This window comes from Antechinus flavipes, chromosome 6, assembly GCF_016432865.1.
Source record: "Antechinus flavipes isolate AdamAnt ecotype Samford, QLD, Australia chromosome 6, AdamAnt_v2, whole genome shotgun sequence".
In the NCBI taxonomy this organism is placed as follows: Eukaryota; Metazoa; Chordata; class Mammalia; order Dasyuromorphia; family Dasyuridae; genus Antechinus; species Antechinus flavipes.
Window position 1 is genome coordinate 255480120 of NC_067403.1, and position 20016 is coordinate 255500135.

General features: G+C 67.0%; 3 protein-coding genes and 1 long non-coding RNA gene across 5 annotated transcripts; 2 read left to right on the forward strand and 2 right to left on the reverse strand.

Moving 5' to 3' along the window:
* Positions 1-389: 389 nt before the first annotated feature.
* Positions 390-1886, forward strand: LOC127540107 (uncharacterized). Its single transcript, XR_007948094.1, has 3 exons — positions 390-404; positions 923-1774; positions 1819-1886. It is a non-coding gene; the product is annotated as an uncharacterized LOC127540107 (long non-coding RNA).
* Positions 1887-1898: 12 nt separating this feature from the next.
* LOC127540093 (solute carrier family 22 member 20-like) lies at positions 1899-7435 on the reverse strand. Its single transcript, XM_051964655.1, has 10 exons — positions 7088-7435; positions 5525-5628; positions 5222-5376; positions 4825-4993; positions 4624-4747; positions 4282-4397; positions 3188-3405; positions 2588-2696; positions 2176-2379; positions 1899-1997 (listed from the first exon to the last, which is right to left on the reverse strand). Exons 1-10 carry the CDS (start codon positions 7433-7435, stop codon positions 1925-1927), a joined length of 1620 nt encoding a protein of 539 aa, XP_051820615.1. The 3' UTR covers positions 1899-1924.
* A 1825-nt stretch (positions 7436-9260) lies between these two features.
* On the forward strand, positions 9261-17142 carry PPP2R5B (protein phosphatase 2 regulatory subunit B'beta). 2 transcript variants are annotated; one of them, XM_051964657.1, is made up of 14 exons: positions 9261-9617; positions 9788-10307; positions 10926-11122; positions 11291-11392; positions 11546-11638; positions 11821-11951; positions 12089-12148; positions 12641-12749; positions 13066-13119; positions 13199-13249; positions 13348-13467; positions 14049-14176; positions 16012-16113; positions 16449-17142. In XM_051964657.1, exons 2-14 carry the CDS (start codon positions 10109-10111, stop codon positions 16585-16587), a joined length of 1485 nt encoding a protein of 494 aa, XP_051820617.1. In that variant the 5' UTR covers positions 9261-9617; positions 9788-10108; the 3' UTR covers positions 16588-17142. The 2 variants fall into 2 exon arrangements, with proteins under 2 accessions (XP_051820617.1, XP_051820618.1); XM_051964658.1 differs by lacking the exon at positions 9261-9617 and having other exon boundaries at positions 9624-10307.
* GPHA2 (glycoprotein hormone subunit alpha 2) lies at positions 17140-19996 on the reverse strand. The gene is made up of 4 exons (XM_051964674.1): positions 18425-19996; positions 17837-17954; positions 17510-17694; positions 17140-17426 (listed from the first exon to the last, which is right to left on the reverse strand). The coding sequence occupies exons 2-4, from the start codon at positions 17931-17933 to the stop codon at positions 17325-17327; spliced, it is 384 nt and encodes a 127-aa protein (XP_051820634.1). The 5' UTR covers positions 17934-17954; positions 18425-19996; the 3' UTR covers positions 17140-17324.
* Positions 19997-20016: the final 20 nt, after the last annotated feature.

Here is a 20016-nt window from a genome sequence, read left to right on the forward strand (position 1 = left end):
CGCCAGGCCACACCCCGCCTCGCTGCCATTGGTCGGCCCGGAGAGCGAGACTCGTTGATTGGTCGTATGGGCGGGGCGCCGGAAAGAGCCCCAGTTTTTCGCGGAGCGACATAGGTCTCGTGATGACGATCTGCGCCTGCGCGTTGCCCTCGGTCTTAGATGTCTTGAACTTTCCGAATGGGGCAAACAAGGTCGCGTGACGGCTGAGTCCGAGAAATAAGTCCCGAGGCGCAATGCGCATGTGCATTTCCGCCCCACCTCCCAGCTTCGGGCTCATGAATTAAAGGGACAGTGTCCAATCAGCTACCCCTCTGGAGCTAAAAGGCATCGTAGCCCAGCTTCGTATCCAACCCTCACTTTTTTACAGATGGGGAAACTGAGGCTCGGGGCGAGAGGAAAGGAAGGTCTTTGTCACGGTCACTGGAGTAATAAGAGGCAGACCTGGGACTTGAGCCTGGTCCCGCCCCCTCCCACCCAAGGTTTTGGGGACCAGCTGGGGGGGGGGGAGGAGACCCTCCTGGGCAATAGGTGGCCACGTGGGGGAGGCGGAGCATTGAACGCCAGGCAAACTTCTGGGGGCTGGAGGGAGGGCAGGGCAGGGCTAGCCCTGAGATAAGACTCCGAAGGGGCCCCTCCCTGCAGCGCCCCCCCTGCTGTGGGGGGCTTGGCCCCGGGGCAGGGTCCCCAGGAGCTTCCGGGTGGGAGGAGGGGGAGCGGGCCCCAGGCCCCGCCTCCTCGGGTCCCCACTCCAGCCTTGGGAGCTGGCGCCGTCACCATCCCCCCCTGAGGAAACTGAGGCACCAAGAGAAGGGACTGGGCAGGGCCCCTGAGGCAGGGTGTGGGCTGGGGCGGGGCCAGGGCAGAAAGGGTCTGGGGGCGCCCAGAGCCGGGGTTTGGGACCGGGACCATGATTCCCAAACAGGAGCCAGGTCGGGAAGCGGCTCTTCCCAGGGAGCTTTGCATCTGCCCGGAAACGGACAACCATCAGGTGTGACTGGCTTTCCCTGGGACCCTCAGTTTTGTGTCGCGCGTGATTCTGAGAAGGACTTTCCTGCCTAAATGCCTCTGCCCACCGGGAGCAGCCCCTTGTCCCCCTACCGCAGATGGGGAAACTGAGGCCCAGATCGGGGTCAGGGAGCGGGGTCCCCACCAGGCCAGGCAGGAGCGCCGTTCACTAGGTGTTTATTGGGTGAAACAACAGTGGGGCTTTGGGGGGAGCCTGGAGACCCATCTGGGAGGAGCCGCAGAGGGCCTTCCCCCCTCCCTGCCCCAGCCTCCGCCCAGCGCAGGGAGCAGTGTCTGAGGGCCGGAGCCTCCCGCAGGTGCGGCCGGGCCCAGAACGAGGGCGGTGCCGGCGAACACCTGTTCTGGGTCACGGCCTGTAACTAGGACAGAGTGAGGGAGTGAAGGAAGCAGGAAATGGTGCCGGAGGCCGGGGGCGCCTGCTCTTACTCAGGCTGGTCCCGGCTGGGAAAACTCCGGCTGGGAACCGCTGGGAGCGGGCAAGGGCCCGGGACGGAGCCGGTCTGAGGTGAGAGGGGAAGGGCCCGGCAGCTCCGGAACTCGGGTCTGGCGGCTCCAGAACTCAGGCCCGGCAGCTCCAGAACTCGGGTCTGGCGGCTCCAGAACTCAGGCCCAGCAGCTCCAGAACTCAGGCCCAGCAGCTCCAGAACTCGGGTCCAGCGGCTCCAGAACTCAGGCCCGGCAGCTCCAGAACTCGGGTCTGGCGGCTCCAGAACTCAGGCCCGGCAGCTCTGGAACTCGGGCCTGGCAGGTCCAGAACTCAGGCCCAGCAGCTCCAGAACTCGGGCCCGGCAGGTCCAGAACTCAGGCCCGGCGGCTTCGGAACTCGGGTCTCCTGCTTCTGCCGCGCCGGAGCCTCTGTCCTCCCCTGCGCTGCGCTGGGGCCATCTCTTCGCAGGGACTAGAGCTTGGTCTGGAGGGGCTGGGCCCCCCGCCGTGGTTTCCTCAGCAGTCTGCTCCAGCATCTCCGGACCCTGGGGATGGGAGGGAAGTTGCCCCTTTTGGGGGCTCGGCCCCCCTTTGCCCCCAAGGGAGCTCTGGAGGCCTGGCCAGGAGAGGGTGAGCCCTGGGGGGGGGTGACTATACCCGGGCCAGAGACACCCCTGCGGAGGCCTGGAAGGGCCAAGGGAAGGAGGGCTGGGGGTCACCTACTGGCTCTGCGCTTGTTCCAAGGTGTCGGGCAAGGGCGCGCCCCTCGTCTCGGGCAGGAAGAGGACCAGGCAGCTGGTGGCCAGGACGCTGGCCCCGAAGAACACGGGCGGCAGGAGGGGGAGCGTGGGGCCGGCCAGCAGGACCAGGGGGGCCGTCACCCCGCCCAGGTGGCCCACCATGTTAGTGACGCCCATGCCAGTCATCCTGCGGAGCCGGGGGAAGGGCCGGGATTGAGAGCACAAAGACCCTCTCTCGGGGAGAAAGGGCCTCATCGGGGCCCCAGAGCTCGGAGCCCCAGAGCCCCACAGAGCTCACTGCTCATCCAGTCGGTGCTCGGGAAACGTTTGCTCAGCAGCCTTCGAAGGGGCCCGGGCCAGGGGGGAGGGGGACAGGGGGGGCGCGGGGGACTCACCGGAGGGAGGTCGGGAAGACTTCAGAGGCCACGAGGACAATGCAGCTGAGGGAGGCTGACATGAGCCCCTTGGACAGCACTGCCAGCCCCATGTGGAGGCGGCCCAGCTCTGCGGGCACAAGGGGTGGAGACCGCGTCAGCCAGGCCTGGGGGATGGGGAGCCGGGGGGGGATGGGGAGCTAGGGGGGATGGGGAGCCGGGGGGGGATGGGGAGCTGGGGCAGATGGGGAGCCGGGGGGGGGAAATGGGGAGCTGGGGGGGATGGGAAAGGCGAGCCCCTCGGGCCAAGCAAGGTCAGAGCCGGGAGGGTGAGAACCTGGACCGTGTGAGCCCGGAGAAGCCCTTGGAGCACTAAGGGACCTCCTGGGAGAGACTGAGAGCCTCAGGTGGCCCAAGGAGGCTCCCGTCCGGTCTAAATGGGACTAGCGGCCACCGCCTTCCTCCTCCCGGGCCCGGGATCCTCCCCAAAGCTCTTCCCACCAAAGCCGCCCCGAGTCCGTGTCTCGGCTCCCGCGCCCCTCAGAGGGGAAGGCTGAGTTGAGGGTTGAGGTCGGCCTTCCATCGCCCCCCACCTCTGCAGGGGGTCTGGCCGGGACCCACCCGCTGGCACTGGGATGGCCCCCAGGAGGAGCCCCCCTCCGAGCAACGTGCAGGAGGCCAGGGTGAGCCTGCGTCCCAGGCAGTCGGCCAGCTTGGGCACCAGGAGGCGAAAGGGGAGATCTACGATCCCCAGGACGACCTGAACCAGGTACGGATCTTCGCCCGGGAAACGCTGGATGTCCAGGGCCAGAGAAAAGAAGGCCAGGCTGGCCGAGAACCTGGGACGGGAAGGCGGGGGTCACCCAAAGACCCCTCCCCACTCCCTCCCAGGGCGCCTCCCCTGGAAAAGGCCGCCGGTCCGGCGCCGGTCTGGACATGGCCGTCACTGCTCGGACCTCTTCTTCCCCGGCGATGGCGCGAGCCAGACTGGGGGCTCCAGGTCCCCCCGGGTCAGACGTGCCCAGGTTGCCCTGCTGACCTTCTGTGTTCTACGTTCCACGGTCCCTCCCCCCTTCATGTTCCATGTTCTAGGTTCCACGGTCCCTTCTCCCTCTGAATTCTCGGTTCTGAAGCCCCTCCCACGCCCGGCGCGCCACGGTCTCTGTTCCGCGGTCACGGCCGTGTTATGCTCTAAGTTCTCCCCTAGCTCTGCCCTTGGGAGCCCCGAGGTTCTCTGCGCTTCTCCCATTCTGTGACCCACGAAGAGCAACACGACAAAGCTGCGGCCCTGAGGCCCCTTTAAGGAGCAGCAGCTGCTCAGTCAGCGGGAGCCCCTTCCAAAGGCTCGGCCGCCCGGACTTGGGTCCAGAGAAGCTGTCCCCGGGCCCGGCAGGAGGGGCTTTTCTCCCCCAGCTCCAGGCCTCCCCCTTGCCCCAGAGGCCTGGCTGTTGGGGTTCCGGGGACCTGCCAGGAGACCCAGCCCCCCCCTCGCCCTCGGCAGATGAAGCTGAGGCCCAGAGGGGTGACCCACCACCCGGGTGGTCTTGGGCGGGTCATTGCTCCTCTAGGCCTCAGTTTTCCCCATCTGTAAAACGAGAGGGTTGGGCGCAGTGACTGGCTCTAGAACTAAGATGCTGGGAAGGACCTGGCCTCCCCTCCCCCCGCCCTTCCTTCCATCTTTGCCCCCCACGTTCCTGCTTCCCCGGCTCGCTCACCAAATGCCCATGATACAAGCCAGCAGGGCCAGCATCTCCCGGGTCCGGAACAGGTCCAGGGTGGCGGCCCCTGGGGCTCCTGCAGCCTCCTCCTGAGAGTAGTCGGATTCCAGCATCTGTGGGCAAGAGAAAAGCCTCCGGGGGTGGGTGGGGGTGCCTGGAGAGGGTGATGGGCAGCCCCCCAGCAACCAGCCCCCCCCCGCTCTCCCCCCCTCCCCCCTAGGGAGAGCTACCCCCCCCCCGCTCTCCCCCCCTCCCCCCCAGGGAGAGCTGTTCCCCCCCCCCCCGCTGGCCCCTCCCCCCCAGGAGAGCTGCCCCCCGCCCCTGCCTTCCCCCCCTCACCTCCAGGGAGAGCTGGGCCCCCGCGGCCGGGACCCCGTTGATCCGCGACACCAGCTTCAGGGAGCGCAGGGCCTCTGCGAGGCGGCCCCTCACCGCCAGCCACCGGACGGACTCTGGGAGCCACCTGCGGAGCGGGACAGGGTGGGCGGCAGCCGGCCAGGCCTCCCCCGCCCCCCCCACGGCGAGGCCCCGGGTGCTCACCAGCCGCAGAGGAAGCAGAGGGCGAAGGGGGCCCCGGCGGCCAGCTGCAGGTGCCTCCAGCGCCGGAGGCCGAAGGCCAGAAGGGCCAGGTTGAGCTGCCCCAGACTGAGCACGAAGGAGAGGAGGCCGGACACGGCTGCGCGGCGGGAGGGCGGCGTCCACTCCAGAACTGGGGAGAGAGGCCCGGCTCACGCCCGGCAGGGGCGCTTTCGGGCCTGGTGATGGGCGAGGGCCGCCGGGAAGCCCGAGGTGGCAGCGGGGCGTGATCGGGCGCAGGGGCGGCGGAGCCGGGAGGGTCCCGGGGCAGCGTGGGGGGCAGTCTGGCCCCAGGGCGGGCGGGGGGTCACCTGCCCCTCAGGGAGCACCCCCCTCCCCCGGCCCCCTCCCCCGCACTCACCCAGGCCCAGGCCGTTGAGCACCAGGCCGGACATGCCGGAGCCGCAGAAGCAGCGGCACACACAGTACACAGAGAAGGAGGGGGCCAGGGCTGCCCCCGTGCTCAGGGAAGCCACCTGGAGGAGGCACCAGAGGAAGACAGTCCGGCGGCCCAGCCTGGGGGGCGGGGCCGGGGTCAGGGCAGCCTGGGCTGGCCCGGCCCCACAGGCCCCCGAGCGGGGGAGACACCCCCAGGAAAGGGCCTCGGCCGCCCCATCTCGGGGACCCCCGACCCCCCTCCGGCTCCGGCTGCCCCGACGCTCACCTGTCCGCCAGCCCCCCGAACACGACGGCCCCCAGGAACACCCCCGCCATGTAAACCGACTGGGCCACCCTGGGGAGGCTTTTCAGGCTGCAGACCAGGTCCCACTGTGGGGGAGAGGGAGCAGAGCGAGGGGGGCTCAGGCGTGAGCCCGTGGAGGCTTGCCTCAGTTTCCCCCCTGCGTCTCCGGGGCCATTGCGGGGGCGTGGCACTAGTCACCTGCCTGGCAAAGCAGCGGGGGGGGGGGCAGAGTCTGGGGGAGGGGAGGGAAGAAGAGGAGGACCAGGCGGCCGAACCCTCCCCCTCTGCATCCAGGCGCCAACCTCCCCGGTCTCCCTTCACTTCTCACCTGGCAGTTTGCCTCCCTCCAAGACACTTGGAAGGAAACGCTCCTCCATCACCCCCCCCTTCCTTGGCCCCTTAGCGCCCCAGACCGGAAGCTTCAGCGGGGCCCCCAGCACCGCAGGGGCTGCATAAGTGTCTAGGACGGGGCATTTATTAAGCACTTACTCTGTGCAAACGCCCCTCAGCTCTCGGCTTTTGCACCGTTTCCCCCCAAGCCTTTGCCCTGCCTCTCCCTTTACCGTCCGAGTAATTTGTTTTCTTCAGGAAATACGGCCCAAGAAGCAGCTTGCACAGGAACCCCCCCCCCCCCAGCTGCTGGTCCTCACCCCCCCCCTTACCTTCACACACACACACACACTCACACACACTCACACACACTGTGAGACACACACTGACACACATACACACTTACACACACAGTGACACACACACACACACACACTCACACACACTCACACACACTGTGAGACACACACTGACACACATACACACTTACACACACAGTGACACACACACACACACACACACTCTCCATCAGAGTGCAACGCCAGCCTCTTGACAAGAGGAAGGTTCCATTTTTGTCTTTTTGCATCCTCAGTGTGTACAGCTCAATGGCTGGTATACAGTAGAAATGTAATAAATGCTCCATCAACTTCTACCTCGTGACCTTGGGCAATCACTTCGCCTCCCTGAGCCTCAGTTTTCTGTAAAACAATGGGTTTGTTGGACTCGTCTGCCCCCCGGCCCCCACGTTAGGGCTCTCTCGCAGTCCTTCTCACCCACGCCCTCTCATGACCAGCTTCGCACGGTGCCTGGCACATAGTAGGCGCTTTGCCCTTCCGGACGATGCTCTCCTCTTTCCCCATCGGTTTTCACACTGAAACCCGGCCCATCCCTCGAGGTTCCCCTCCTCCTCCCAGGAGGCTGCTGCCCCGGCCCTGCAGCCCAGAAGGGACTTCTCCCTCCTTGAACTCCCACGATACCTTGTTTTTTTACCAAGTTATTTCCCCAGATGTTTCTCATGCTCTTCCTGGAGAACTTTCCCGTGACCTTTAAAGCCCCCCACAGGGAGACCCGCGTTCCAACCTGCCTCAGATGCTGCCTAGCTGTGTGGTCTCAGGCCAGTCACTTTCCCCTTTGAGCCCCAGTTTTCTCATCTGGAAAGGGGGGAGATGGTAGCAGCCCCTCCCCTGGTTGGGAGGCTCGGGGTGATCCGGGTACCTCGGTGACAATGGTGGTCTGAACTGTGGTGAGGTTGTAGACCCAGCCTTCCCGACAAGCCTCCGTCTCATTGGTAGCGTTGCCCCGGGGGCGAAGGCAGGTCTCCGGCTGCCCCCCGGCCTCCGCCGGCCACGGCTCGCTGGGGCTCCTGCAGTGATGGTCGGGGGTGGAGGCCGTGAAGTTCTGGAGGAACCCGTGGGTGCCCACGAAGGCAAAAGGCACGAACAAGATGGCCAGGTGGACCATCTGGAAGCGACCCCACCCTCCCACCTGCTCCAGCAGGCTCCCCAGCCCCTTTGCCTTCCTCCCCGTCCCCCCTTCCGCTCCCGGGGCCCCGTTCCTGCCCATGCTGCCCCAGCCCTCAAGCCGCCCTCCTTGGAACTGACCACACTAACTCAGGGAGAGCAAGGTCCAGTTTATTCAACCGAGAGACGCTGAGTTACCAGAAGCCAGCTTGGGATGCTGAAAGGTCATAGGGCAAAGGTCACTGGATATGGGTATTTGGGGAAGCACAGGATGTGGGGCATGGGGTGAGGGGTCAGAAGCCGAAGATGGGGAGTCGGAATATAAGGGGTGAAGAAGTCTGGGGGGAAGGGGAAAGGGCTTGGCGGGTGTGGGGTCTGGCCAGGCCAAAGAAAAGGAGGGTGGGGGCAGTTAGAGGAGGAGGGGCTGGGGGTGGGATGCTGGGAAGGACTTCAGGAGTGAGACCCAGGGCTGGCAGCCTCACACTCCCCTCCCCATCACTTCAACTAGTTTTTGCTTATTTTTGCAGTAAGTGCCCCTCCTTCTCCCCCTCGGTGGGCCCCCAGACCGAAGTCCCCATCAATTCGTTTCATCCAGGGAGGGGGCTGACTCTGGCGGGGCGGGGTTAGTCATCCCTCTCCCCCGCCCCCCTCAATTCCAATCTGGCCCTTTAATCCGGAGACTATGATGTCACCGAAGACTGTGCAGAAGGGCGGGGGACTGCAGGAGTCGGGCTGACTTCATTTCCCGGCAGCCTCAAGAGAACTACATCTCCCAGCGGCCCCTGGCTTGACCGACTCCGGTTAACCCTTTGGCTGCTGGCTCTCCCGGGGACCGACGTTCTGATGGCATCGAGTAGCCTCCCAGGCAGCGGGAGGAGAGGCTGTGGGCTCTGGTGTAGGGAGCTCCCGGGAGCCCGAGCGTCCCCAAATGCAGTCGACAAACATGGCTTGAGTCGAGCCCTGCGCGTGTGCGCGGAGAAAGGGACTGAGAGGCCGGCCGGCAGCAGGAGTCCCTGGAGAAGCTCCCGTCCAGTGGGGAACTAGAGCAGGGCAGGGCTGAGAACGCCTTCGAGCCCAAGTGCCACGAAATCACGTGGGATAGCGGGGACCCGGAGGACAGAAAGCGAAACTGAGTCCCGGGGTGGGGGGAGGGAGCGCTGCCCCGGAGCAAAGCCTCTTCCCTCGGGTCGGGCTGGCCGCCCCGGGGGCTTTCTGAGGAGGGGGCAGGGCCTTGAAGGACAGTTAGGGCTCCCCGCCAGGCGCTCGCGGGTTCCCCCGAAGCCAGGCGGCTTTCCTCGCAGAGCGCAGGCCTGGGGCACGCAAAAGGGGAGTCGGGCGGAGAGGGGGGACGTTCGGGACTCCTTTTCCGGGTGGGGAAACCCGGGAGGGGGAGGGGCAAATGAGCCGTGCGGGTCCCAGAGGCCGGGGGGACGGAATCGGATTTTGACAGAGCTCGCAGACTTCCCGGCTCTTTTACAAAGGGGCGAACTGAGTCCCAGGGAACGGGAGGAACTTGCCTCGCCCAGGTGGCAGGATTTGATTTCAAGCCCCTCACCCCGGAGCCCGTCCTCCTCCCGCCCCGCGCCCCCCGCCTGTCCGCGGCGGAGCTGGACCCACGGGCCGGCAGCGCCCACGGCGCGGGCTGGGGAGCGGGGCTCCGGCTGCCGGGCGGCCGGCGCCTTTAAGTCGGGAAGGACTACATTTCCCGGGCCGCCCGGGCCGCGCTGACGCAGCCCCCCCTCCCCTCCCCCGCGGGGAGGCGCAGGGCGGGCGGGGGGAGGTGACTTGATGTCATTCTGAGCAGCTGGGGCGGCCGGTGCAGGCAGGCGGAGCGCACGGAGCTCCCGGCCCCCTCCCCGCCGCCCGCCAGCGCCCCCCAGAGCCGGGAGCGGGGCCCCCCGCAGTCGCAGGGGCCACAGGGGAAGGGGGGATCAGCAGCAGCTCCGGCAGGCGCCCCTTCTTCCCCTTCCCTGCGATTGCTCCCCAGGACCCCGGCGCTCGGAGCTCCCCGCACGCACCCCGAGCCCGGGCTCAGCCCCAGCCCTGGCCCCGGCCCCGGCCCCGGGAGGGGGGGGGTGCGTGCGGTGGGGGATGCCCCAGCGCCCGCAGGGGACCCCCGGCCTCGGGCTTCCCCAGCTGGGACGGACCCCCAGGGGTGCTGCCTCCGCTCTCCATCCCAGGCCGGAGCGGGGCCGGACCCTCGTCGTGCACCCTGACCCCTGAGGGGGGGCTCTAGCCGAGGATCCCACCCGGCCTCGGGGGCCCCAACACTTGGGCCCCGGGAGGTGAGTGAGTGGCCCGGCTCCGGCTTTGGGTACGTTCCTCTTCAGCCACGCTCGGACCTCGGATGAAGATTAACCGTTTCTCTCCCTGGTCTTTCTCTCCCTGGTCTTCTCCTCCCTCCCCGCTCCGGCCCCCTCCCTCCCTCTCTCCACCGCCTCTGTTTCTGCTCTAGGATCATTCTACCTCGACTTCCCCTCAATAAGAACTCTGTAACCAGCTTCTCCTGCCCCTCCCCCAAGGGCCTGCCACCTGAGGACCCCCCTCTTCTAGCTGCCCCCCAGGGACTGACTGGTTGCTTGGTAGGGCCCTGGGGGGGAGGCAGGGGGCGTAGTTCTTGTCTCTGAGCCCCTCGTTACCAGGTCCGTACCCTGGCCAGCATGGGTCAGCCAGGGGCTCCCTGTTAGCCAGGACTTTGGCAGAGTAGGCATCTGGTAGTGGGGGGACACCTTCCCCTCCCCCCGTGCCCCCCGACGCTGCGGCCCCCTTAGTCACCATGGACACCAAGCTGCCCCCAGCGAGCACCCCGACCAGCCCTTCCTCCCCCGGGCTGTCCCCAGTCCCCCCGCTGGACAAAGTAGACGGCTTCTCTCGGAGGTCCCTCCGGCGGGCCCGGCCCCGGCGCTCCCACAGTTCTTCCCAGTTCCGATACCAGAGCAACCAGCAGGAGCTCACCCCCCTGCCGCTGCTCAAGGGTGAGTGGGCCCGGGGCTGGGAGGGACCCGCTGCTCTGCCCCCAGGGCGCTGCCCCTGCTCGGGCTGGGCCGAGTCTGCTGACGCACGTTGGGTTCTGCCTGTCATGGATGGAGCCGGGCCTGCCTCGGGGTCGCCCAGCGGGGCTTCCCTCGGTCGGGGACATCCCGGCCGGGCCAGGCCGGTTCTGCCGATGCCGGGGGCTCACGGGCCCCGAGAGCTCCTGAGAGTGTGTGCTCAGCCGGGATCCCCCGGGCGCCGCTCCTAGCTCCGGCTCACCCTCCCGGGGGACGCCGAGACTGTTTACCTGCTCCTGGCCCTGCTGCCGGCTGCCGGCCCGAGTGGGCTGGGGCAGAGGGAGCCGGGAGCAGCGGCTGCCCCGGGAAGCCCGGGGATCCCGGGCCAGATTTTACTTCTAAAAACTTGCTACCTTCCAGGGAAGGGAAAACGAGAGGCAGGAGAAGGGACGTGGGTGTCCGGGCAGGGTCCAGGAGGGCAGGGGCAGCAGTGGGAGGCCGGCCTGGGCGGGAGGGAGCGGGGCCCGGGACGCCCCCCTCTGGCCTGGCCGCGCTGCTGGGGTCCGGCCCCGGGGCTCAGGCCGGCGGCGGTTCCCCCCCCAGATGTGCCGGCCTCGGAGCTCCACGACTTGCTGAGCCGGAAGCTGGCCCAGTGTGGGGTCCTCTTCGACTTCCTGGATTGTGTGGCCGACCTGAAGGGGAAAGAGGTGAAGCGGGCGGCCCTCAACGAGCTGGTGGAGTGCGTGGGGGGCACCCGGGGCGTCCTCATCGAGCCGGTGTACCCCGACATCATCCGCATGGTGAGCGGGCTGCGGCGGGGCGGTGGGGGCGTCGAGGCCGGCCCAGGTGCCTCGGGTTTAAGTGCAAGGACTGGTCCGGGGTCACACGTTCCGGGCCCGGGTCCCTGACGCCCCAACTAGCCAGCTTTGGAAGGGCCCTCGCTGAGCGCCCCCGACCCTCCCTCTTAGATCTCGGTGAACATCTTCCGGACGCTGCCGCCCAGTGAGAATCCCGAGTTTGACCCTGAGGAGGATGAACCCAACCTGGAACCTTCCTGGCCACACCTGCAGGTATCCGGGCCCTGGGCACACGGCCCCCTTCTCCCCCCTCGCCAGCTGGCAGTACCCGGGTACCCGGGGCTGTGGGCTCGGAGGTCCGGACGCTGCAGCCCGGCAGCAGGCCTGGGGCCCTGGGCTCACGGCCCCCTTCTCCCCCCTCGCCAGCTGGTCTACGAGTTTTTCCTGCGTTTCTTGGAGAGTCCGGACTTCCAGCCCTCAGTGGCCAAGAGATACGTGGATCAGAAGTTCGTGTTGATGGTGGGTGAGGCTGGAGCCCAAGGGCCTGGCGCTCTGAGGCCGGCTGGGGGGGGGGCTGGGGAGCAGCCCCTGGGGGTCCGGATGGAGGGACCCCCGGCCAAGGGAGGGAGGGAAGGAGTGGGCCTTGAGGCTGCCTGGGGCCTCCCCTCCGCCAGCCCTGGCCCTGACCTTGGGCCCCACAGCTCCTGGAGCTGTTCGATAGCGAGGACCCCCGGGAGCGCGAGTACCTCAAAACCATCCTGCACCGCGTCTACGGCAAGTTCTTGGGCCTTCGCGCTTACATCCGAAAGCAATGCAACCACATCTTCCTGCGGTGAGCGAGGAAGCCCCTGCACCGGGGAGGGGGTGCGGGGGGGGGGGGGGCACAAGCACGCAGGGTGGAGGAGCGTGGCTGGGGGGCAGGGAGGGCTCCGCCCTTACCTTCCCCCTAACCTCTCCCCCTCTCTCCAGGTTCATCTACGAGCTGGAGCACTTCAATGGCGTGGCCGAGCTGCTGGAGATCCTAGGGAGGTAAGTGGGAGCCACAGCCCCAGTCAGACCGAGGTAGCTGCTCCCAGGGAGCTGTCCAGCGTCTGAGCCACCGGGATTCTCCTCCCTCCTCCTCCTTCCTTCTGCCTCCTCCCTCCTATTCCTCATGCCCTATTTCCTTCTCTCTATCCCTCCTCCCCTTCTTCCTCCCTTCTTCCTTCCTTCCCTCCTCCTTTCTTCCTTTTTTTTTCCTAGCCTTCCTCCTTCCCCTCTCCTCCTCTTTGCCTTTCTCCTTTCCTCCTGCTTTCCTCCCTCTTCACCCCTTCTTCGTTCCTTCCCTTCGTCCCTTCTTCCCTTTTTCCCACTTCCCTTTCTTCCTCTCCTCCCTTCTCTCCCCTTCTGCTCCCTTTTTCCCTTCTTCTCTTTTCCTTCTCTCTTCCCTCCTTCCTGTTTCCTCCTCTCTCTCCCTCTCCCTCCTGTTCCCTTCCCTTCCCCCTCATCCTTTTGCCCTCACGCGTCCTCCCTCCTCCACAGCATCATCAATGGCTTTGCTTTGCCCCTGAAGACTGAGCACAAGCAGTTCTTGGTCCGCGTGCTGATCCCCCTACACTCAGTCAAATCTCTCTCCAACTTCCATGCCCAGGTGAGCCCCTTCCCTCCCCTCCCCCCGGTTCCCGTCCCCTGGATGGAACCAAAGGCTCGGGCCCGAAAGGGGCTCCAAGGCCCCGCGGCCGAGCCCTTCTCTCCCCGTGACCTTCAGAGGGCAACGGCTGCGCCCCGAGGCCAACAGGAGGCGGATCTGAACGTCTTAGGGGGGCATCCGGGGGCAGTGGAAAGGGGCCGACCATTGCCCGGCAGGACGTTGGGCCCGTCTGGGTCTCAGTTTCCTTATCTGGGCGATGGGGGCAGGGGGCTGCTGATTGACCTCCCCCCTCCTGACGGCCCCCCCGCCTCTGCAGCTGGCGTACTGCGTGGTGCAGTTCCTGGAAAAGGATGCGACCCTGACCGAGCACGTGAGTGACCAGGGCGCCGCATCCTCCCTGGGGGGCGGGCGGCCTCCGCTCCCTCCTCTGACCCCCCTCTGCCCCGCAGGTGATCCGGGGATTGCTCAAATACTGGCCCAAAACCTGCACCCAGAAGGAGGTACCGGGGAAGCTGCTGCAGGGACGGGGGGGGGGGGGGCATCTCCGGGGGGGGGGGGCATCTCCGGCGAGGGGGGACTGAAGGCCGCCCGTCCGCAGGTGATGTTCCTGGGGGAGATGGAGGAGATTCTGGACGTCATCGAGCCCTCCCAGTTTGTCAAGATTCAAGAACCCCTCTTCAAACAGATTGCTCGCTGTGTCTCCAGCCCCCACTTCCAGGTATGGGGGGAGGGCAGGGCGGTGCCTCAGATCCGGCCCCGGACAGCACCTCGGAGCCCCCTGTCACCTGGGGGGAGACACAGGAAGGACCCGGGGGGTCACCGGGTCCAGCTTCTTTGTTTACAGATGGGGAAACTGAGGCCCAGAAAGGCGGGGCCCGAGAGGAGGCCCTTAGACCAGGGGGACAAGAGATCCGTGTCCTTAGTCCAGGAATAGCCCCTTCCTTGCCCTTCACCACGTGGGTGACGTTGCGCCCCGTCAGTGCCATCTCTGTGCCTCGCTTTCCCCATAAGGGTGGGAGTCGGCCCTGGAAGTTTCTAACCCGTCACTGTGAGTCGCCGGCAGCCCCGGCCTCTCTGGGCCTGTCTCTAAAACCAGAGAGTTGGGCCGGGTGCGGTCGGAGTCGGCTCCCACTCGACAGGGCGCCTGGGGAGCGCGGGGGGCCGGCTTTGGCGCTGCCCTCTGCGGGCCTCAGTTTCCCCCGTGTTCCGGCCCAGATCTAGACCCCTGGGACGGACCCCCCGAGGGGGCCGGGGAGGGGCTTCGGCCCAGCCCCCGCTCACCGGGCGCCCCTTCCCCAGGTTGCAGAGCGGGCTCTGTATTTCTGGAACAATGAATACATCCTGAGCCTCATTGAGGACAATTGCCACACCGTGCTGCCTGCTGTGTACGGGACCCTCTACCGCGTCTCCAAGGAGCATTGGAACCCGTGAGTGCCCGCGGGACCGACTGCCCCCTCCCCCCCGCCCAGGCCCAACGTCCTGGGCCAGCCCTGGCTGAGTGCCCGCCGTGTGCCCGGCCCCGGGCCCCGAGAAAGGCAAAGCAGCTACCGGGAGGAGTGGGGTCGGTGCAGGGGGCGCCCGATGGAAATGCGGGAGCGGCAGGGCCGGAGCCCCGGGGTGCAGGAACTACAGGTGGGGGCGGCCAGAGCCAGGATCTCACCTTTGAGTCTGGGGGTCATGGGGAGCCCGGGGATTGTTGAAGGGGGAAAGGGATGGTGTGGGGGACGTGATCAGAGCTGCCCCTTGGCACCGCAATGTGACAGCTGAGTGAAGGGGGGGGCAGGGATGGCCTGTGTCCTAAGGCTCTCCCAGCCCTGACACCCCCTGTTCTAGGTCCCTCCCAGCCCTGACATTCCATGTTCTAAGGCTCTGACATCCCTGTTCCAAGCTCTCCTAGCTCTTACATTCCCAGTTCTAAGCCTTCTCCCAGCCCTGACACCCCCTGTTCTAAGTCCCCAGCCCTGACATTCCATGTTCTAGGTCCCTCCCAGCCCTGACACCTCCTATTCTAGGTCCCTCCCAGCCCTGACACCCCCTGTTCTAGGTCCCCGGCCTCCGGCCCATCTCAGAACTCTAGAGCTCGGCAGCCAAGGCCGCCCTGAGCCCAGCGCGCTGGCTCCTCACTCCCTCCGAGGGGGAACGCGGGCCCTGCTTGCGGACCTCCAGGGATGGGGGTCGCCCCTTCCGGATCAGCCGGATTGTCGGGAATCCGTCCCTGACTCCGGCCACAGGGGGCTCCCTCTCCCCCTCCTCACTGCCCCCGGCCAGCCCTCGGGCCCAAACCCACGGAGCCGGTCCCTTGCCTGGGATTCCCTCGGATGCTCCGGCCCCCCAGGAGGCCGCCCGCGCCCCGTTTCTTTGTGAGCCACGGATGGGAAGCCCTCCCTCCTGGCTGCCCCCCCCACTGGACCTTCTGCAGCTCTTCACTGCCCTCCTAGAGCCCAGGGCTTCAGTGGGGACCCCCAGGGCGGGGCCCAGCAGGCCTACGGCCCCTCATCCTCCAAGCTTTCCTCTCTGTGCAACCCAGGGTCCCGGCAGCTTTCTCCGATGCCCCATCCCACTCATTCACACTCCACTAAGACCGCCGGGTCTTTTTCAGATGGGTGATATTTAGCAATGTCTCCCATGCCTCATGAAAATAATTTCTCGAGCCCTGGGCTAGAACTGGCTCCGACATTTAGCACCCGGTGACTTTGTGTAGGTCCCCGAACCTCTCTGGGGCTCATTTTTCTCCTCTGTCAAATGAGACGTGAGCTCTGAGGTCGCGTAAAGCCCTCCCCTCACCCCCGTGGCTTCTCTGCTCTGGGTTCTGGGTTCGAAAGCTGGGTCCGTTCCGAGAAATGGAGCTTTGTTGCTGAGGGAGGCCGGGGGGGGGGGGGCACTGCCCTCCTGTTTCCTGCCCAAGTCAGAGCCTGTCTGAGGGCTCGGCTCCAGGGGCGGGAGTCGGGATTTTCTCCTGGAAAAGACTTGGGGGAGCACTGGGGCGGGAGGACCGGCGAGTCACCGGCAGGAGGGATCAGCGTTGGCCATCGTGGCCTGAGAGGCAAAAGTGGGAGAGCATGAGGGCAATTAGCGGGGGTGTGGGAGGGGCTCTGTGCCACCGAGGGAGGCCTTTAGGTGTGGGATGGCTGCCTCTCACTGACGGAGGCCTTCAGGCAAGGACTTGCCCAGGGTCCTGGGTGCTGGGAGGGGGGGGCTGCCCCTGGCCCCGGCTCCCCCTCCGCCTCCCAGGTCTCACCTCCTGCCCTTCTCCCACCCCCAGGACCATCGTGTCTCTGATCTACAACGTGCTTAAAACCTTCATGGAGATGAACGGGAAGCTGTTCGATGAGCTCACGGCTTCTTACAAACTGGAGAAGCAGCAGTGAGTGGGGGGGCAACGGCGCAATGGGCACAGAATGGGACATGGGCATGGGGGAGGGGCCTCAGTGGGCACAGGGCGGGACGTGGGCATGGGGGGAGGGGCCTCAGTGGGCACAGGGTGGGACGTGGGCATGGGGGGAGGGGCCTCAGTCGGCACAGGGTGGGACGTGGGCATGGGGGGAGGGGCCTCAGTGGGCACAGGGTGGGATGTGGGCATGGGGGAGGGGCCTCAGTGGGCACAGGTTGGGACATGGGCATGGAGGGTAGGCCCGGGGGGCACTCGGGCGGGCAAGTGCGCCCCGCTAACTCCTCCTCGCCTCCCCTCGCCCGCTGCAGGGAGCAGCAGAAGGCCCGGGAGCGGCAGGAGCTGTGGAAGGGCCTGGAGGAGCTCCGGCTGCGGAGGCTGCAGGGGGCGGACGAGCCTCCGCCGCATCGGCCGGGGGCCAGGCCGGCCCCGGGAGGGGAGCAGAGCTAGAGGCCCCCGCCCCCCACATACACACAGGCAGTTGAAGCATTCACCCCAGCCCCACTGCTCCCCACCCCCAGCCCGCCCCCCGGGGGCCACTGCAAGGCACGACCCCCCACCCGAGCACGGACCTGGGGCCGGAGGGGAGGGGCCGCAGACGGACTTGACGGGCCGAGGGCCCGGGAGCTGTCGGCACAGGGTGGGCGCTCCCCCGGGCCGGGCTCTGCAGCTTCAGGAGTCCCGTTCCCCCCTCCCCCCCAAGCCCCCGGAACCCCTGCCAGGACCCTGGGAGCACCTCGTGCCAGCGCGAGGCCTTCCCTCTCTCCCCGCCCACCCCACGGGCTCCAGGCCATATTTATTGCCCTCCCCCGGCCTCAGTCTGGGGCACCCCCTCCCCCCTGCAGAACTTCTTCCCCTTTTTATTTATTGGGCAGGGAGTAGATAGGGGAGGGGTCGGGGAGAGGGGCTCCCAAGGTCCTGGGGAAGGGGGGTTCCTACATGAATCATGATCTGCTCCCTCTTCCCACTCTTGGGGGTGGACTCAATAAAGAGAAAAACTCCGAAGCTGCTCAGTTTATTTTGGGGGGGCCCCACGTCAGGGCACAAAGCTCGAGGCCGAGGCCGCCCGGAGGCAGGAGGGCGGCGGGCTGAGAATGCGGAGCCGGGGGGCAGAGAACTGGGGGTTCAGAGCTGGGGGCTCCTCGGACGCAGACGCCCTGGTGCAGAGCCTCTGGCTCCCGGCCCCCTCAGTAGCGGGACAGGCGGCACATGTCGCACTGGCAGGCCCGGGCCGTGAAGATCTCCAGCTGCTCCCGCCGGTCCCCAGGGCACTGCAGCTCCACCTTCACCTGGGCGGGGGAGAGCGGGGGTTCCTCCTGGCCCCTCTGCGGGTGCCCCCGTCCCCCGGGCCCCCCCCCGGCCCGGCCCCGACCTTCTGCAGGCGGCTGATGGTGCAGCACCGGGACACGGAGGTGATGTTGTGCTGGAAGCCGCTGGCTGCCCGCACCGAGTGGCGGGAGGGGAAGGCGCTGGACTCGCAGTAGCCCACGCAGGCCTGAGCCACGTGGGAGCCCCGGCAGGGCCCCTGGCGCTCGCTCCGCACGGTCACGTTGATGGCTGGAAGGCCGGAGGGGACCGTGGAGGACGCTGCTGCTCCGGGCCGGGCCCCCCAGTCCCGAGGCTGCCCCCCCCCCCGGCCTCCCGAGCCTCCTGTCCCCGGGGGCTTCTCCCCCAGCACCAGTCACCCCCCAGTACTCACGGTGCAGGAAGCAGCCCGGGACCCCGGCCTCCTGGCCCCGGGCCCCCGCGGCCACCAGGAGCAGCAGGGGCAAGAGCAAGGTCTTGGGGAGGGCCATGTTGGGGGGGTCTGAAGCAGCCTGGGCAGGGGGGAGTGTGTGTGCTGGGGATCTCTGACTGGAGCCACAGGCTGGCCATCCCCAGCCCTCCTTGCCCCCACTCAGTGCCCCCGGTCCCCAGCCCTCCTTGCCCCCACTCGGTGCCCCTGGTCCCCGAGCCCCCTTACCCACATTTGGTGCCCCTGGTCCCTCGCCCCCCTTGTCCTCAGTCCCCCGTCCTCCTTGCCCCTGGTCCCCGAGCCCCCCTCACCCACACTTGGTGCCCCCGTCCCCCGTCCTCCTTGTCCCTGGTCCCCCTTGCCCCCACTCGGTGCCCCTGGTCCCCCGCCCCCCTTGTCCTCAGTCCCCCGTCCTCCTTGCCCCTGGTCCCTGAGCCCCCCTTGCCCGCATTTGGTGCCCCTGGTCCCCCGCCCTCCTTGTCCCTGGCCCCTCTTGCCCGCACTCAGTGCCCTCAGTCCCCAGCCCGGCTCTGTCCCTCCAGGCCTTCTCACCACTTTGGGGTCACTGACGCCGGCTTGGGGGGCAAGGCCCGGGTCCTTCCTCCCGTGGGTCTCTGGCCCGGGCTCCGCTCTCCAGCTTTTATCCCTCCCTGGCTTTGGGGCCACACCCTCCGGCTGGATCGGCTTTCACCACCCCCACCCCTTCCCCCCTGAAAGCCTCTGGGGGAACTCCCACCAGGGAGGGGCCCTTGTCTCCCTTCCCCTGGGCCCCCCCAGCCGGGAGGGAGCCCTGGGTCTGTGGGGCAGTGGGGTTCCCAGCCCCCTCCTCGATAAGCTAAGTGGGAAGCGGAGGTACAGGTGGGGCGAGTTCCGCGGGCCCAGGGAAGGAGGGAACGTTGACTGTGCAGGATGCCCCCCGACCCCCCCCCATGGGGAGCTGGAGGGGGGAGAAGGCGCGAGACGGGCTAAGAGTTCTGAGTCAAAGGGGAAGGCAGTGGGAGCCCAGCTCTAGAGCCCAAAGGGCCTCGGAGGCCATCGAGGCCGGCCCCTTGTTCTACAGAGGGGGAAACAGAGGCACAGGGAAGGGGCTGTGCCCCGTGAGGGCGCCTCTGTGTCTGAATTGGGTGTTCTCCCCCCCGGGGAGCCTCCACCAGGGCTGGGCCCTCGCCAGGGATGTACAGGATCCAAGGAGGCCGTTCCTGCCAGCCCTGAGTCAGTCTCGTCCCTGCTCGTCCCTTTCTGAGGTACCGGAACAGGGGGAGCACGGGCGGGGAGAGCAAGGCGAGCGCAGGACCCTGAAGTTTCCTTGGAGGGAGCACCAGAGGGAGGACCAGGCCTGGCCCAGAAAACGCCTGCAGTTCAGCCTTGGCTCTAGGACGCTCAGGGCTTTCTCTTGGCCCAGGGCCCTCCGAGCACCCCCCACTGAGCAGCACAGCCAAGTCATTCAAGCTGGAACAGAGACCCAAGGTCAAATAGGTCTTCTGGGCCCCAAGGGGCAAGTGGTCATCGCCCCATTTTACAGGGTAACTATGGGGAAACTCCAGCCCTGAGGGGTTCCCGTGATGGAATCAGGACTCACACCCTGAGGCCCGCAGGCGAGGACCTCTGCCCAGGTGGATGCAGGCATCGGGCCGGGGGGCAGGGGGAAGGCAGTGGTCAGGGAGGCTCTGAGGTTGTGGGGACGGTCCTGCAGAAGACACCCCCAAACTGAGCTGCTGCCGGGAGGCTCCCCAAAGGAAGGCCAGGGCTCCCAGGAGGCAGGAAGGCCGAGGGGCCGGAGTCTCAGAAAGAGGCCTCAGTGTGCCTCTGGGGCCCGAGGGCCTGTGACTGGGGACGAGTCGCTTCAGTTCCAAGGGCCCGGCCTAAGGCTCTCTGCCACAGACGGGCTGCTCTGGGTGTCCCCCTTACCACCCCCACCCCCGCCTTCCTCACCCACTCGGAGGAAAGTGTGAAAATTAAAAGGACGGCTCAGGGCAGAGCGGGACTCGGGGCTGCCCCAGATTACGCCGGCGGGCAGGAGCTGGGCCTGGGAGGGGGGGCCTGTCTCCAGGACATTGCTTCTATCCAAGGAGGAAGGGAGCCCTCCCCCTCCCTCCCTTCCTCCTTCCACCGAGCCCAATCGATAATTCTTCATAAATAATTTG

Bases quoted from the DNA above. Each gene is read 5' to 3' on its own strand.
- LOC127540093 (XM_051964655.1), bottom strand. From the start codon at position 7,435: ATGGGCAGGAACGGGGCCCCGGGAGCGGAAGGGGGGACGGGGAGGAAG. The intron at 5,377-5,524 runs GTGAGCGTCGGG...CCCGCCCCCCAG, and splicing joins TTCGGGGGGCTGGCGGACAG to GCTGGGCCGCCGGACTGTCT. The intron at 2,380-2,587 runs GTGAGTCCCCCG...CCGGCTCCGCAG, and splicing joins GTCTTCCCGACCTCCCTCCG to GATGACTGGCATGGGCGTCA.
- GPHA2 (XM_051964674.1), bottom strand. From the start codon at position 17,933: ATGGCCCTCCCCAAGACCTTGCTCTTGCCCCTGCTGCTCCTGGTGGCC. The intron at 17,695-17,836 runs GTGAGTACTGGG...CCGGCCTTCCAG, and splicing joins CCCGGGCTGCTTCCTGCACC to CCATCAACGTGACCGTGCGG. The intron at 17,427-17,509 runs GTCGGGGCCGGG...TCCCCCGCCCAG, and splicing joins CCATCAGCCGCCTGCAGAAG to GTGAAGGTGGAGCTGCAGTG.
- PPP2R5B (XM_051964657.1), top strand. From the start codon at position 10,109: ATGGACACCAAGCTGCCCCCAGCGAGCACCCCGACCAGCCCTTCCTCC. The intron at 10,308-10,925 runs GTGAGTGGGCCC...TTCCCCCCCCAG, and splicing joins CCCCCTGCCGCTGCTCAAGG to ATGTGCCGGCCTCGGAGCTC. The intron at 12,750-13,065 runs GTGAGCCCCTTC...CCGCCTCTGCAG, and splicing joins TCTCCAACTTCCATGCCCAG to CTGGCGTACTGCGTGGTGCA.